Source organism: Lupinus angustifolius, chromosome LG20 (assembly GCF_001865875.1).
Source record: "Lupinus angustifolius cultivar Tanjil chromosome LG20, LupAngTanjil_v1.0, whole genome shotgun sequence".
NCBI lineage: Eukaryota > Viridiplantae > Streptophyta > Magnoliopsida > Fabales > Fabaceae > Lupinus > Lupinus angustifolius.
This window is the reverse complement of record NC_032028.1, coordinates 20,408,482-20,425,824: the sequence shown is the minus strand read 5'-3', so window position 1 is coordinate 20,425,824 and position 17,343 is coordinate 20,408,482. Positions and strand designations below refer to the sequence as shown.

General features: G+C 29.9%; 2 protein-coding genes across 2 annotated transcripts; one reads left to right on the top strand and one right to left on the bottom strand.

The window, feature by feature from the left end:
- Window positions 901-6,025, top strand: LOC109336165 (ultraviolet-B receptor UVR8-like). The gene is made up of 11 exons (XM_019572586.1): window positions 901-1,048; window positions 1,141-1,285; window positions 1,386-1,496; window positions 1,681-1,741; window positions 2,437-2,555; window positions 3,321-3,406; window positions 3,555-3,756; window positions 4,038-4,091; window positions 4,762-4,875; window positions 5,338-5,394; window positions 5,599-6,025. Exons 1-11 carry the CDS (start codon window positions 1,017-1,019, stop codon window positions 5,809-5,811), a joined length of 1,194 nt encoding a protein of 397 aa, XP_019428131.1. The 5' UTR covers window positions 901-1,016; the 3' UTR covers window positions 5,812-6,025.
- On the bottom strand, window positions 8,021-13,047 carry LOC109336164 (O-acyltransferase WSD1-like). Its single transcript, XM_019572585.1, has 5 exons — window positions 12,770-13,047; window positions 10,773-11,360; window positions 9,995-10,354; window positions 9,065-9,202; window positions 8,021-8,276 (listed from the first exon to the last, which is right to left on the bottom strand). Exons 1-5 carry the CDS (start codon window positions 12,953-12,955, stop codon window positions 8,109-8,111), a joined length of 1,440 nt encoding a protein of 479 aa, XP_019428130.1. The 5' UTR covers window positions 12,956-13,047; the 3' UTR covers window positions 8,021-8,108.

The following is a 17,343-nucleotide window of genomic DNA, read 5'->3' as shown; positions in this document are numbered from 1 at the left end:
TTAATTTTTTGTTGAACTTGCTAATATAATACAATATAAATAAGTATAGTTATTTTGATATTATCAAGAGTATATCTCATCTTATGAGTAAGAATTAATCATTTTCAGAGTATATGACTGTTTCTCTCAACAAATATCCCTCTAAAAATTTAATCATTAACATTTTAATCTTTATGAAAATCTAGCAATACCTTACATCATTAACCAATGAGTAAATAATTATAATTTCACTCATTAAACTTTATTAGTTTTTGGTAAAAAAGTGAAAATTTACTTTAAGGCTTGTCATGAAAGCATCAAATTTCAATTAAAATAATTCGAATTTAATAGATGTATATTAACATTGTAAAATCTTTTATACAAACAACACATCATCAGTTATTTATTGTTATTTTTTTTAATAATCAATAATTACTAACTCATAAATATATTAATAAACTTAGGTACACAATCCATATTCTCAAATAATTTTAATAAACCAACATGTGTTAGTTCAAGTGGTACATGTTTGATTTCACTTCAGCAAAGTCTCAAGTTCAAAATTTGTGGATGAAAAAAATAGTCGTTGAGAGATTAGCCCTACATACCTGCGAATGTTCTAAACTCAGACAAGATTGACTTCAGTGTAAAAATACATGTGAAAAACAAAAAACGGTAAAAAGAACATATCCTTATCTACATTAAAAGGTTTAAACAACAAACTAAAAGTAACATATGTTTTTTCTTAAATAAAATAAAGAGTAAATAATCTCTCATATTTTTTGATCTAACCACATTTAAATTTTTTTAAACCATTTTAAATTTTTTATTTTTTTAAAGGACTAGTAGGTTGAAAAATATAACTTACGATATTCACTCTAAAGTAAAATAGAATTAGGTATGGATTGTTTAAATTTATAAGTCCTAGTTTCAGTATTTGAGTGTGATGTAAGTGACATAATTAAGAAACTCACTCTCACTTTCAACCTCAAACCCTTTCTGCCTCTTTCTCTCTCTCTCTTCATAACACAACAACAATGGATGATTCCAATTCCACTATCATTGCTTGGTCTCTCTTCCTTCACAATCACTATAAACTGTTAATGGGTATTCAAATTCAACCCAAAAATTCTAACTTTCTTACTTTTTCATTGATTTCAGGGGCTCTGGTGAAGATGGGCAACTAGGAATTGGTATGAATGAAGAGAAAGAATGGGTTTGTCTCATCAAATCACTTCAACCCTATCGTCTTCTTTCTATCGTTGCTGGAAGCAGAAACTCTCTCTCTATTTCTCATGATGGCAAAGTAAGAAACCAATACCATTTATCTTAATTTCTCTCTCTCTTTTTCTTGTTTTGTTTTGGTTAATATAATTGAGTTTTTATTTATTTATGATTTGGTGTAGTTGTTCACATGGGGTTGGAACCAAAGAGGAACACTTGGTCACCCACCTGAAACCAAAACTGAAAACATTCCTAGTCAAGTCAAGGCACTTGATAGTGTTAAAATTGTTCAGGTTTGTGTTTTTTTTCCTACTATTTATTCTCATATTGATCACAATTTTGATCCCTTTAATGGTGTTGAATTATGGGTATGAAAAGATTATTGTTTTAATGTGATCAAGTTATATTGGTGTTTTGTTTAATGGTTTTGGTGCATGATGATTATTGATTGCTGGTTTTTTTAACCTTTTATGTTAGGCGGCTATTGGTGGGTGGCATTGTTTGGCTGTTGATGATCAAGGAAGAGCTTATGCGTGGGGTATTTCACACTATCTTCTCTACTTCATAGTTTTAATGTTTTCTACTTCTTCATGAGAATGCCTAGGATTATAATTTTGTTTTTTTCCTCTTAAAGTTTACATTATAGAGGATGAGCCTCGACACAACGGTGAAGTTGTTTGCCTTGTGACCTGAAGATCATATGTTCAAATTCTGGAAACACAGCCTGTTCGCTTGCAAGTGTAAGGCTGCTGTATACATCTATCCTTCCCAGATCCCACTAGGTGGGGACCTTTGCATTGGGCCGCCTTATGAAACTTCACATTATGATGGAAAGAGGCAATGTGTTTATTCAGTGCCCATGATTAGTTTTCCTTTCATTTTCCAGTGCAACCAATCTTAGAGTGTATTTGGATAGATAATCTTTTTTTGTTCATTCTTTTTGCATCAAGTTTCTTCTCTTTACTCATAAAAAAAATTAGTTATCTTTATTGTCTTGTCACTTCTTGAGTTGAGTGTGGCTTTTTATTTTTGCAATCATAATTTAAAGATTGAGATAAGTGCAATTACATGTTTTTTGTCTTTTGAAAATCTGAAAGAGTATTTGTGAACTTCTATTCATCTACATTAATAAATTTTTCGATGCAAATGTTTTAACACCCCACCTAGTGGGAAAAGCTATGTTGTAATAGTATGTATTATCACACTGCTAAGAGCAAATATATTTGGTGTCAGGTGGGAACGAATATGGGCAGTGTGGTGAAGAACCTGAGCGCAAGGATGACACCGGTAGACCTTTGAGGAGAGATATAGTGATCCCTCAACGTTGTGCTCCGAAGCTTGTTGTTCGCCAGGTAACTTGTATATTCCAATGCCGTGTAGTGATGGAACCAAAAAATGACCTGACCTGTGTTTTGTCTCTAGAGAACAAACAATATTTATAATTCTCAAGTAAAGATCATGGTACAGCTTCTGTTATGTTGCAAATGCGACTGATACATCTGAGATATTTTTGTGTTATTGATCCATGTAAGTACCTGTGAGACATGTTGAAACTTAAAAGTGGGTTAAGCCCCAATAAGCATGCGTCCTCTAAAAGTTCCTTTTGGATTTGATTTTCTTATAAATGTAAAAGCTGGGTAATCTTTATGTTATTGTCCAAATTGTGTGATTTAGATATGGAAGGACATGCTCAAAATAGTAATTAGTAAATTGTATTGGCACTATTGTAAATGATGATGTGATAATGTGATGAAAATGTGATTATATGATGTGATACAGAAGGCATAATACTAACCCCTATTTATACAAATACTAGACTCCTAATTAAATAATGAAACAAATCATTAAAGTTAATGTGTTCTCAAGCCTAACTCCTAAGTCATCTTCTAAGATACTCTAAACAAATATAAAATATAATCATAATAATATGATATATTATCTCTATATCTAAATATCCTCTAGATATTCTCTATAAGATAATTTAAGAAATTCTAATATACTTCAATCTATTCTAATAGTTATTTCAAGAGATATGCTTCACCTTAAGAGATATGCTCCACCATACCAATCAAATATGGCCTTTTCTGTTTGATCTTTTCTAATTGCTTGAGGTGCAGGTTGCTGCAGGTGGAACTCACTCAGTGGTACTTACACGTGAAGGGCATGTTTGGACATGGGGTCAACCATGGCCTCCCGGTGACATGTAAAATTAGTTAATCTTGATTTACTATTTTAATTTTTTTCATGTTTGCTTAACAACTAACTTTTTCCCTGTCAATTACGTTATTAAGATATTTTTCCACATCTTAATTTCTCCTATATACTACTAAATTTTTGCATTCATCTTGTAGAAAACAGATTTCAGTCCCTGTTCGAGTACAAGGTCTTGATAACGTGAGGCTCATTGCAGTTGGAGCATTCCATAATTTGGCTCTTCAAGAGGACGGGACTTTATGGGCATGGGGTAATAATGAGTATGGACAACTCGGAACTGGAGATACCCAGCCAAGATCACAACCTATTCGTGTCCAAGGACTTTCTGGACTTACACTGGTTTGTTTCTCATTCTTCAAATCATCTTGTTAATTTACAGTTCTCGACATGTCAGCATACAGAATAAGATATTACAACTACAAACTGATACTAATTTGTGCTTAAACCATGAATATGAATTTAAAGTTGGTTTCCGGAATTCTGCTCTTACTTTTTTGTAACAAGTGACACAAAGGATGGATTCCTTCTGATGCCTCGGCAAAAGAAATTACATGTGCGTGCTTTGAAGTTCATTCGTTTGTAAAATAGCTTTCTTAATATAATATCTTTTGAACTTTTAGGTAGATATAGCAGCTGGCGGCTGGCATTCTACTGCGTTGACAGATGATGGAGAGGTGCACTGTTTTTGCTTTTCTGGAATCTATTATGTTTAATATTTAATATCAAGAAATCGTGGTAAAATATTTGAAGTCTAAAACACTGTACTCGTTTAAGTTCTTTCCTCCTCTGATAATAGTTGTAGCAGAAAATCATAAATATGTCTCTCTAGTTCTTTGAAACAAACTTTGTATTAAATTATTAACTGCCTGCCCTTTTCATATTTTAGTTTTTCCCGTTTTTAAAAAAATTGAGATGTAATTTTTATTATCTGCATAAATGTCATAACATGCCAATAGCAAATTATGTCTTTCTTGATCTCCTGTTTCTAAAGTTCATGAATGGACCCGGACCCATATCATATGTGACAGTTAAGCATGTAGAAGGTTACTCGAGCATCATGGGTGGGTTGAAGTAGAGAAAATTAATTATACAATAATGGAAGATATCGTGGGTGCGATTTTAGTTTAGTTGGTCAACAATGAAGTTAGATAATTAGATATTATGGAATATATTTTGATGAAACCTTTTTGATTTCGATTGTGCATATCTTGGAATATGGAATCAGAAAACTGAAGTGAATAATGAATTTCTCTTTCTCTAATTTTTTTATGGGCTTGTTTTTGCAGTCAGAGTAGGCTATAATAATATTATCTCTGCTCTTATTTTTTTATTTCACTATTTCAGGTATATGGCTGGGGAAGGGGTGAACATGGCAGGCTTGGATTTGGTGATAGCGACAAGAGCAGTAAAATGTTACCCCAAAAGGTTCAACTTTTAGCCGGAGAAGATATTGTTCAGGTATCATCTATGCAACTATATATATGATCTCTGGATCAGGTTATCCGAAGTATTGGGCATTGTTGTCATGGTGAAGATTCAATAATTATAATAGTTGAGGTGATTTGGTCTTCAAGAGTGACTCTTTCATGTTATAATTTATTTGTATCATATTTTTACGCACAATTAGCTTCTATTGAATTCCAAACTTACAACTTCTTAATGTTGAAATATCTGTTTTCTTTCTGAAACTATACTTGTTGCAGAGTGGTGCTGTAATTATCTGTTTTTCACTGCAATCGCTTTTTAATGTTTGAGATATGTGTAAATATTAACTCCTTTTGATATTATTGATGCTCTAAAAATGGAGAACCTAAATGTCCAAAATTTAGGCAAGAACTACCCTTGTGGTTGTTGATAATATAATTTGACATATTTCTCCATATAGTTTAATTCCGAACTTGTTTATTGGCTTGTGGTCAGGTGTCTTGTGGAGGTACTCATTCTGTTGCATTAACCCGGGATGGGCGTATGTTTTCGGTAAGTACTTTTCGATATCATCTTAACTGTGTTTTGATGATTTTGTCAAATGATAGAACATCTCATTTACAGATTCTTTATATTATTTGTTACCCTTATTCATTCTGTGAATTAATTGCATAAAATAATGTTACTTCGGCATTTCACCGAGTAAATCATACATAAGCGTTCTTCGACAATGTTAACGATCTTAAATTTTGGCAGTTTGGTAGAGGGGATCACGGTCGTCTTGGATATGGGAGGAAAGTCACTACTGGTCAACCAATTGAGGTACCTATAGACATCCCTCCTCCACAAAATCTCAGTGGCAGTGCAGCCGAGGGAAATTGGATATCCAAACTCGTTGCTTGTGGTGGCCGCCATACGTTGGCCATAGTAGAGTGGAAAGCAGATGAACCAAACGAGACCGATTCATAGATAAAATAGAAACCGGAAAGTAGATGGGGCAATGACTGATTTGGAACTAAGTACTTGTGTTAGAGTTTGTGTTATGTCCAGTATGATTTGTAAAGTCATACTTATGGCACAAACACATTAATTATGGTGCTAGAACAGTGGCATTTGGTTTTGAGGGGTCATGGTAAAATCATGCATAGGACACAAATAAATTATAAAATGACCATGTTTGGCATATGATGTGGACTCATTCTTCATTGTTTGCTTATTGCTATGATGCACATTTTTAATGCAAAATTGTGAGCTCACTAGTCTACTAGTTTCACTTTATAATCTTGCAAATAAAATGTACATAAACATAATACTGCTGAGTTTTGTTGTTCTTTGGTAAAAGATTAAATAGGAGGAAAAAAGCTATGACTCCAGCTACTATTTAAACATTCAACAAAGTGATAATGGAAGATAATATTTTTCTACATGTTATAATTATTTAGTGAATCCCCATGAGATTCCAATAGAAGCACATTCATCTTTTAATTTCTTATGCTATTATTATTTAATTTTGGTTTTTCCTTAAGAATTTTGGGCCTTGGACTGAACAGCCCAGTAACAATGTTACCTTAATTTCAGTATGTTGCTATTAGTATCTGCTGCAATCTAGTATAATTTTTCTCATACTTAATTTCTTAGTTCTTGTGCAAATCCTCTCAAATTCTTGTTATCAGTTTTTATTATTGGTGCTTTCATCGAAAGTTATATCACATAAATGACTATCTATAGGTTGGATTAAGATACATTACTGAATAATAAAATTCTACATTGGTTCTCAAAGAGGCAGCAATGTTAAGAGTTCCACATTGATTAGAATAACAAACACAATGTGGTACTTAAATAATAAAATTCTTTTATCTAATAGACTAGTCTTTTGGTGGAGTTCTCCTCATGAGCTTAAGTCGTAACAATAATGCTTTCATTGAGAGGTTGTAGACGACATCAAGGTTTTAAATCTGTTGGACCGGACTACGACTAGGGAGTCTCCAACCACTGGGGAGTTCCATTGTTACATGGGTATGGAAAGAGTGAAGAGTCACAAGTGAGACACCACGTCTTGAACCAAAACCTTAAGGCATTAGTTTCATGGGTCTTTCCTTCTTATAAACCCTTTCACTCCTCCCTACATATCCAATGTGTGACTTCACACTTGAATAAACCCAACAAAATCAACACATGTTTGAACATTTTCAAACTAAGAACTTAGGAATTTCATGTTACTTCGTTGGGTTTGAGGTGGTTCGATCAAAGCCACGTATTGTTATTTCTTAGAAAAAGTATGCTCTTTACATTCTAAAAGATACTAGATTTTTGAATTGTAATCAAGTTGACACCCATATCGATCATAATAAGATGTTTCAGCTCAACTAGAGGGAGCCCTATCCTAATCCATGTAGATACTAGATATTAGTAAGAAAACTAAATTTTGACTTATTTACAAAGACCAAGGTCATACTAACATTATTAGAAATTAGACTCCTTTCTAGTACTAGAGAGGAGAGTACACTAAAATAACAGAAAAAACATCATAGGAAATAATACTTATGTCCTCTTATTTATAGTCGAAAGATATTTTTAATATTAAAACTAAAATAAAAAATACATTTTCTTCTTCGGTAATAGAGAGGAGTCTGAATATTGGGTATTAATGAAATTGGACAGAAGATGCAAGTGATAAACAATGCACTTTTATGTTATTGTGTTTCTAACTTTCTATAGTAATGGGTTGAACAATTGTGGATTTGTTATGCATGTCCAAAAATTAGTGGAGTAAGGTTAAACTTTAGCTGACAAAGTTAGTCTGACTTGAATACTTGATGCCTCCTTCATTCGTAGTGCATGTGATATTTACTGAATGCAATTCAGAGTATAAATATGAAAGATCCTATCCATTAATGGAGAGATAAGTAATTATTTTTAATGGCAAAAAACGACTTCCTAATAAATAAAAACATAAAGTATCATCACATATTGTGTTTTATGTGTTATTGTGTGGTACTTATTGGAGTATGTAGAGAGTATATATATATATAAATGTAAGATACTTTCATCTATTGGAGTATGTAGAGAGTATATATATATATATATAACTTTCATCTATAAATTTAGCCTCTTCATTATGCTGATGCATACCATCTATTCAACATATAAGTACATTTCACATAAATTACATCTCACATTAGAATATAGTGAAACTTTATATTATATAATAATAAATGCATTTAACACCAAAATAGAAATACATTTCATATTAGAATATAGTTGAACTATATCTTTATCTGAGTTTTTGCAGAAATCTTTCTTGCTGCTACAATTATCATCTCAAAAGAATTCTCCATACATGACTTCATCTTTTCCTTGTTGATAAACCCTTTCTCCATTCCAAATGCAATTCTTAACTTTCCCATGTAGCTCATGATCGTTATAGTGAGACTCTGCAACTCCAAAAAAAAACAAAACAAAATGCATTATATTTATATCAAAATCAAGATAATAAGTTGAGTGTAAAATCTGTACACTGACAGTGTAAAGATTTATACACATACACATTATCATTCATTTGAATTACTTTTTTTGAAAAATTAATAATAATTAAACATCAATTGTGAATGATACAATGACAGTGTATAAATCTTGTACATTGTCAGTACATACATCTTTTTCTCTAATAAGTTTTCACTGCTTAGTACTATTGCTTTTTGGAAGAAAACAAATATTGTCTATATAATTAATTTTTGTTAACATGTGTTAAAATGCACATGTTAAGGATGCAAATAGAAGTTTACATTAAAAAATGTTATATTTATCACTATTGAAACGATCCATAAAATATGCTATAATTAGATTAGCATACAAATTTAGTTTATACATGCAAGATATAGATAATATAATCCTTTAATTAAAAAAGTGCTGCAAATTAAGTAGTACGAGTGTGCAACTTATTTATTAGTGCAATATGTTAAGGTTGATGAGTTCCACCAACTACAATAATTCGGCAACAACCAAATTTAAGGAACATTCATTGCAAGCAACTTTAGACAAAAATCTAATGCATAAAGATTTTTATATTATATTATATTAAATCATGAGCGTAATATCTGTGTACTGATATTGTTGGTTATAAGAGTTAATAATAATTGAAAATAAATGATAAATATTACAATAATAGTATAAAAACTCTTAAATTGTTAATGTATATATATTTTTATGGTAAATCATATACCTCTGGTGGTCCAACAACCATGAAATATAAACCTTTAACTGGATGATTAGCCAATGCCATTTGTTCAATTGGTCCAATGATGTTTGAGATTGTTGTGCTAGAGTTTCTTAATGTGCTGTGTAGATATCTAGCTGCTGCCTGAAAACCCCATAATGAGAGAGAAAATTAATTCATTACACACAATTAATTTATTGGTTAAAAGTTACTTTTAGATTGAATATAAAGATTATCTCCAATAATAAAGAATAATACTATAAAAATTAAACAATAGATAATACAATTTGCTATGACCTACTTATTATTTTATATCTATTCAGATATTGGAGAGAATCATTCTTCTTTTAGATTATCAGAACTTCAACTTTATTCGAGTTATGATAAGAATGTGCTTTTTCATAATAAAATAGCATGAAAACAAAGCATTTGATGTATTGAAAATTAAAAAAAAAACTTCACATTTTCTTTTAAAAGCCTTGAATATAATATTAATTATGTTTTTAAAACCTTGAATGCATTTACTTCATATATTAATACTATTTATTTATTAGGAGCTTATATATATTATTAGAATAATTGAATATAACTCAAAGTTAATTCTCATAAATAACTTCAAAGCATATATTCTTATCCCATAAATAAAGCACTTCAATATTTCCATATGTGTATGGGTTAATATTTTGACCAAACTCCATCTCAAAAGTTAGTTCATATAACCCTAGAGTGATGCCCTACACAAATATAAACTCTGAACAAAATCAAAACAAAACTATAGCAAGATCTAAATACTTATATCAAAGAATATTAAAAATTAAAATACTACCTAGCTAGTAGTACTATATATCTAGATAGTTATATAATAATGAGGACTATAGCATTTAATTAATCATGACTTTCAAAATAAATAAAGTGTAAATATTTAGCTATACCTACCTCAGGGCCTCTTAATTTCTTCACCATATTTAGTAGCATGCCAGTAAGAGGTGTTGCCAAAGAATTTTTCTTCCTTGTGATCTCTTTATGAGCCTCAAATATGAATTCAAGTGGGTTTGAAAATCTTGTTTCACTTAATTTTGGAATTGGAATATGCAAAAATGCAAATCTATTCCCCCATGAGGCACCATTATTATTGGTATTATCAACCATCTCCTTAATAGATTTGTACCCTTTGATGTTTCTTGCATTCAGCAACACCAATGCTGTAGATTCAGCTTTGCTTGATTTCAGATTAATTTCTTGCATATATAATCTAAGCCCAAAGAAAATTAAGCCAGCAATCACATCATTCAAGCTCTGTAAATTGGTTAAAGAAAAATATCAATAGTTAAGCAAATAAAATATTAGATTTATTTGTCATGCCCTATCGATATAAAAAATAGTGTAATATCTATACATTATTATTATAAATATTTAGACATATTCAGTACAGAGTATAATATTTACATACTAGATAGTATAAAAGTTTTCATGCTGTAAGTGAATACATTTTTCTCTCTTCAGTACATTACCTATAATTTATTGTTTTATTTATATTTAGATTACCAAACCAATTATATCAATAATAAAAAATGTTTTACTATCATAATAGCTGATACTTGATAGTATAAAAAACTTATATTGTAATGCATCAAAATTAAACTAAAAAATGATTGACAAAAGATTAAAATATAAATAAACATTATTAGAGTGGTACTTGAGAGATTTCACCTACCACACCAAGTATAGATTTCACTTCTTTCATGTGATCCAAGGAAAATGAGATACTTGAGATATCAACATGCCTAAAATTGATGTCTTCCTCACAAGACCTTATTGGAGTTTCATCATCTTCTACCAAGCTACTTTTTAATACACTCCATCCAAAATCCGATATAGTTTGGAATGCTAAGGAAAAAATTGAAGGCAAAGTCTTGAAAATAGTTTTAGCATTGAAGATTGATGATAATTGAGGCATAACTTGGCTTGAATTAGGTATTGTTAATGGAAGAGAAGGGTTATCAACTCTTTGCAAACATGAGAGAAGAGCACCCATAAGAGAGTAACCATCACCTAGGGCATGGTGAAGTTTAAATATTAAGGTACTAGATGCATTGCTTGTTGGGTATTTTATTATATGAATTTCCCAAAGTGGTCTATGTTGTGGTAAATGTTCCAATGCTATTTTAGACATATAATCATCAAGATATTCATCATAGTTTGGATTTGATGATTTGCTAGTAGGGAATGTGGGGATATTGATATGTTCTTCAAGCTTCACTTCAACTTTCTTCCATTTTTTCTCTCCATTTTGGTCCTTGATCTATTCAAGTACATGAACATTAGTTCTATTCATTTTTTTTTGAGCAAATAATGCATTTCACATAACATATTTGGCAACTATAAGAAGGAATTTTATGTGCCAAAAAAATAAGAAGGAATCTTTGCAATACAATATATATATAGTTCACTACATTTTTATCAAGTATACCCTTTTGTCTTCTTTTTTTGAGGTGACCCTTTTGACTTAACTTACTAGGAAATTCATGCTCTACGTACATGTTTTTTTAATACAAGTTCGGCTTTAAGAATTAAAATTGACAATAATGTTAGATCAAATATGTCTTTTTTCTTTTTATAAAGTTCTTGAGTTTAATAAAGTTATTATTTTGTAGAGTTTTTTAACCAAAAATAGATATTTTATATGTATTTGGTGTTATACATAATTGATCCTACGACTAAATAAAAGGTAAATATTTTGTTAGATAGTCGAAAATCAATATAAAGTTTTATTGAATCTTTACTATTTACGGTTTGTTATTGATCTATTAAATCTCATACCATTTAGTTTTTTACATATCCACATTTAGCATCGTTAAAACTATTATTTTTCTTAATTATTCCATTTTTAAATCAAATTTCAAATAACGATAGATACAGTCTAACCAAAATTAATGAAAAATAAGTCTTCTTTTAGGAATATGCTGTCTCATCTGTTTTTAATTTTAAAAATCATATACATAAAGTTGCTAATAAAATGCTTCTATTAAGGATCATTTCCAGTACTGGAATGTGAGGTTCAGATTTAGTTTCATCATTTATAATATTTTTTGTTTAAAATTATTTTGAAATCTACACTATTCAAATTTTTTTAAAGCCACATGTCATAATCTTATGTGATACTGTGAGAGTATCCATTTTCTTCACTCACACATGAATTCATTTCCACCTAACAACATTTACTCACTCAACTCACAATGTTGCTGTCTTATTAAACACTGCCAGTTCTGTCATGCTCAATTTAGTCAATTATTAATGACTCATAAATCCTACCATTTTTATTTAAGATCCAAATGTTTCCAACATTCAAAACTTAAATGACAAATAATATAAAATTACCTCATTAAAGGACTTTTAAACTTTTTATAACAAAAAACACAAGTTGTTGATTAACCCTAACATTTTCATTTAACATCCTAATAAATGTTACTTACCTTAAAACATGAAAAATAAAGATCTTAAGATAGCCACTACTTAACAACATTGTTCTTATATAAAAGAGTCATGACTCCCGACAAATCCTACTACACCATAAAAAAATGATATATGTCACTTATGAATCAATCATTAATAAATAAAGTATTATTTTACGACATTTGTTATTTTTCTCATAATGTAACAAGCTTTGTAGGGTAATATGTTATTGAGTGAAGGGAAGTTAACATTTCATACCATGATGGAGGAGAATCTTGTATTGATAGGAAGGAAAACATGATGAAGCAGTGACATAGTTTGAAAGTCTTGAATTGGAATCTCAAATTCTAAGACACCAAGAATGTATATACACAATGCAGAACTGTTCAAGTATTGTCCTGTAGGACTCACTGGTTCTGTGATCTCTTCTAAAAAGCTTTCCATATTCTTTCACTTTCTTTAGTGAGTGTGGTTTAGTTCTTGGTGTTGGGTTAACAAAGAAATGATAGAGATGTATATAATGGAGAGTGAAACAAAGGGTACCTTGTGACATTAATATTTGAGTGGTTTGGTACTTTTAATGGTGAACATATATCATCTGTCTTTAACGCTGTCATATTTCTCGTCATTGACTGACCAACATTTAATAAATAATATAAAAATATTACTTTTTATTTATATGTTAATATCTGATTTATTGGGATAGAGATAATTTTCGAGACAAATTATCTCTATTCTTTTAATGTCCACAAGTACAGCTAGCATCCACTCACCTTTGCAGTTCCATAAATATTTTGCAGGTGTGAACACAGATTTACTCATAATCATATTAATTGTCATATTTTATTTGGAATAGAATTTTGTTTTTTACTATTTTATCTGTGATGAATGAAAAAACAACTCTATCTCTTATTTATTATTTATTGCTTTTATGATATTAAGTTGCTTTTAATGTTGACATGATAATTTTTAGTTAATTGACTATTTTGATTGGCGGTAAAGAAAAAGATATAGATAAGTGAATACATGGAGTGAACTATTTATATCATCGTTATTAGGTATAAGGATCTTATGAAAATGATCTTTAAGGACCCTATTAGTAATCTTATAAGTGTGAGATATATGTGTAGAAACTCATTGTGCTAATTAAGCATTTAACTTTGTATCTTCAACTTTATCTCGCCTAATAATATAGTTTTATATTATTTAAAAATTATAGCTCACTATGTCGGTAAAAAATATTCATTCATGCAAGACATTTTCTTCCATTTACTGAAAGAGAATAGAACATAATAAACATTATATTATTGGGTAAAATAGGGTTAGTAATATACCAAGTTAGGATAAGTGATCTCGATCGTTAAAAAACAACAAAACCCTCTTCTGATTCAAACACATTTTTGTTGTTCATCTTCTTAATATTACAAGTTTGTTTCACGTTGGAGTAATCATTTATCATTCCAATGCAATGAACCATTATCAGCTGATTTACTGGTATCATTCTGCATGCATGCATACTTTGCATGACAATTCACTAGATGAATTCATCTGAAAAAAGTGGTAAAATAGTTGAGCATTGGTTACTTAGTTAATTAGTTTAGTTAGGATAATTAGTTTTTCTATCCTTTATATAAATGATTTACTTTTCCTTAAGTTCTTCCAGTTACTTTCATCTTCAATCTCTTCGAATGGAAATAATGGTCAACTTCCAAATGAAAGTCCAAAGAATGTTCCACCATTTGCATCCATTGACAATGCTACAATGTAGATTGATTGTGCTTCTTGAAAGATTGGTTCTTTGCAATTGTAATCTGTTTCTGAATATATGACACTAAAGATGATGATACAAGATATCTCCCCCTAGCCAATATATCTCCCCCTGGTTCTATGACTCGGAACGATAGTTATGTTGTTTTAATACGATCAAAGCAATATGATGCTACTGCAAGAACTTGTTATTTTTATCAAGAAGGGGAAGTCCAACAACTTGAAGAAGATAGGGAAGATCAAGAACATCATCAAGAAACAAGAATATCATGTAACAGTGTGTGCCCAACCATACACAGTGGCCGATCATCAAATTAAGGAAGCTATATCACATTCTTTCCTCTTTTACCCCCAATTATTTCTCATTTCTTTATTACTCTAGTTTCTTTACACCTCTCTCTCATTAAACACACAACATTATAGTGTGTAATTTCCCCCCTCATTGAAGCAGTATATTAGGATCGAAATTCAGATCCATTTTCTCTCTTTCATCCATTATGGTTGGTTTGGTTAGTTAAGCTTCTATTGAAATAGATGGTTAAGCTTTGGATGAAGTTGCTTTTGCCCTATGGTGGTTAAGCGTCAGATTGCTTCACATTCAGATTTCAAGACTGGGAGACGAAGATCCGCTCACCAGCAAGAGGAGGTATTAGAGTATATCATTGTGTTCAACACAAATTATTTCAAGCTTGGAATGCTTAATACATTCAAGCTTGCGGGGGAATGTTAAAATAGTTGAGCATTGGTTAATTGGTTAATTAGTTTAGTTAGGATAATTAGTTTTTCTATCCTTTATATAAATGATATAAATGATTCTATGTAATTTTGTTATCATTCCATTCAATATTCAATGAATAAAACTCTTTTCTTTCATATTTCTTGATTCATCAAAAAATCTTTTTCATGTCTCCTACCATTTTAACACAGAGTAAAAATGTATCACAAATTTAATTATCTACCCAAACTAAAAACAATGGACCGATTATGGTTGAGATATTTAAAGTGCACTGAGAACAACTTGTAAAAAAATTAAGACAATTCTGGCAAATTCATACGCTGTTATCTCACTATTTATTAGACCTGCATAGGTTTTATGAATCTTGTGCAATAATTCAAAATATATATATATTATAGGTTCCATGAATCTTGTGCAATTATTCAATATATATATATTATATGGTTGGAGAGCACAAGTTATTTAATGAGACATTGAGCTGTATATGTTAGTTTTTAAAAAGAGCATATTTATCATATAAATTTAGTCATATATATAGGCAACAAAAAATATATTTATCCTCTCATTAATTATGGGTCATGGGCTTCCCACTTGTAACACACCTTCATGATCCAGCCTTGGGTTACCTTGAAATAAAATGAATTAAGGTGGAATAATATGTGTGACTAAATTCATACTTATTAAAGATTGCATGATGGGAGTGGGGAAATACTTAGGTTTCATATACAGAAAAAAAATGAGTAAAGATTATTTCTATTAATAGAGAGACAAATACTACAAAAAAATAAATGAAACAATAATATAGTAAGATATTTTTATCTTTTTATATACAATAAAATAACATTTTTATTATTGAAAACACATGTAAAATCAAATACTTTTTTCTGCATAGGATTATTCTTCTCTCCTCATATCCAATATGAGACTTTATACTTGAATAAACTCAATAGTTAGTATCTTGAACAAACAATTCCAAGTCACAAGAAATAAGGAGATGAGGGAAGTGTGAAAGAAGAAAAAAAAATTGTTTAAAAATAAATTTTGAAGTGTTTTTTATCAAGAAATATAGAATTTTAGTTTTAGTCCCTCCAAAGTGGATTTTATTGTTGAAGTCGCTACTGATATTCAAACTTGTCCCATGCACACCATGTCTTGAACAAAAAAAAGATGGGCTAAAATGAGGTGCATATTTTAAAACAATCAATATTTACATGTACCAAAAATATATAACTAATTTATTAAGTTGTAATAAAATTGTGATAATAATATTAGGTCATATAAATTATTGATATGTTGAGTGAGTTGGTAGTTCCACTTTAAGTCAGTTTTGAAAATGAATGGCTCAAGAGACAAACCTAAAACTTATAACATGATGTAGAAGCATTGTATTGGTCCTACTGTGACATTAATGAGACCTATAATTTTTTGGAAAAAGTGTGGTCCTTACATCCAAATTATTTAAAATTATACACATGTTCCTCATTTATTTGATATATTTTGGATAATACAATATAACTTTGAGTATTCACAATCGTACAACACTTTTTTCGTTCTTAAATTGGCCTTACTGATTATTTTATTTTATTTTTTTACATTTTTCAACAACTTAAGCAACTCAAGCTAAAATCATTTTCAAATGTGCAACTCTATTTGCATTCTTAAATGAACCCCACAAACATATCCCATATTTATATTTTTCTTTTTGGTAACAATTTTTTCCACTTTTTAATGTTGACTTACAACTTCAAGAACGATGCTTATTTAGTTTATCGTTGTAAAATAAGAATAAGAACAACTCCTCTCAGGTGGTGAATTTGGATGAAAAACATGCTTATTTTACTATGAACTATTTTTTTTATGAACTATTTTTTTTTATGTTAATATTTTGGATGCTCTTATAAACTCTATTATTGGGTCCTAGATTTTGCATACATATAAGCTAACAATTTTCTCTCCGACCATAAAATGTATGTGCAACAGTGCACAACCTCCCTATTCCACCCTTTACATCTTCCATTAAATATGTTCTAGTTGAGTTGATTAACAATTGGAAAATAAAAATGTTGCATTAGAAAATTTCAGGTTTAATATGAATTTTAAAAATCGAGATTTTAATAAAAATTAAGCTTTTTTCCTTATAAAATTATAGTAAAGATATATGACATATATGTATATTTGGATTATTTTATTCTGCATTTAACAAAAATTATAAATGAATGCTTTTCGGAAAGGATTTAAAATAAAGTTATTTAAAAAAGAATGTAAGAATGTAATATATATACATTGTTAGTGTAAAGATTTATACACAGTCAATATATTATCGATTTGT

Coding starts and splice junctions, on each gene's coding strand:
- LOC109336165 (XM_019572586.1), top strand. CDS start 1,017: ATGGATGATTCCAATTCCACTATCATTGCTTG. Junction 3,407..3,554: donor CCATGGCCTCCCGGTGACAT/GTAAAATTAGTT, acceptor TTCATCTTGTAG/AAAACAGATTTCAGTCCCTG. Junction 5,395..5,598: donor GGGATGGGCGTATGTTTTCG/GTAAGTACTTTT, acceptor AAATTTTGGCAG/TTTGGTAGAGGGGATCACGG.
- LOC109336164 (XM_019572585.1), bottom strand. CDS start 12,955: ATGGAAAGCTTTTTAGAAGAGATCACAGAACCAGTGAGTCCTACAGGA. Junction 10,355..10,772: donor TGAAATCTATACTTGGTGTG/GTAGGTGAAATC, acceptor ACCAATTTACAG/AGCTTGAATGATGTGATTGC. Junction 8,277..9,064: donor TGGTTGTTGGACCACCAGAG/GTATATGATTTA, acceptor TTGGAGTTGCAG/AGTCTCACTATAACGATCAT.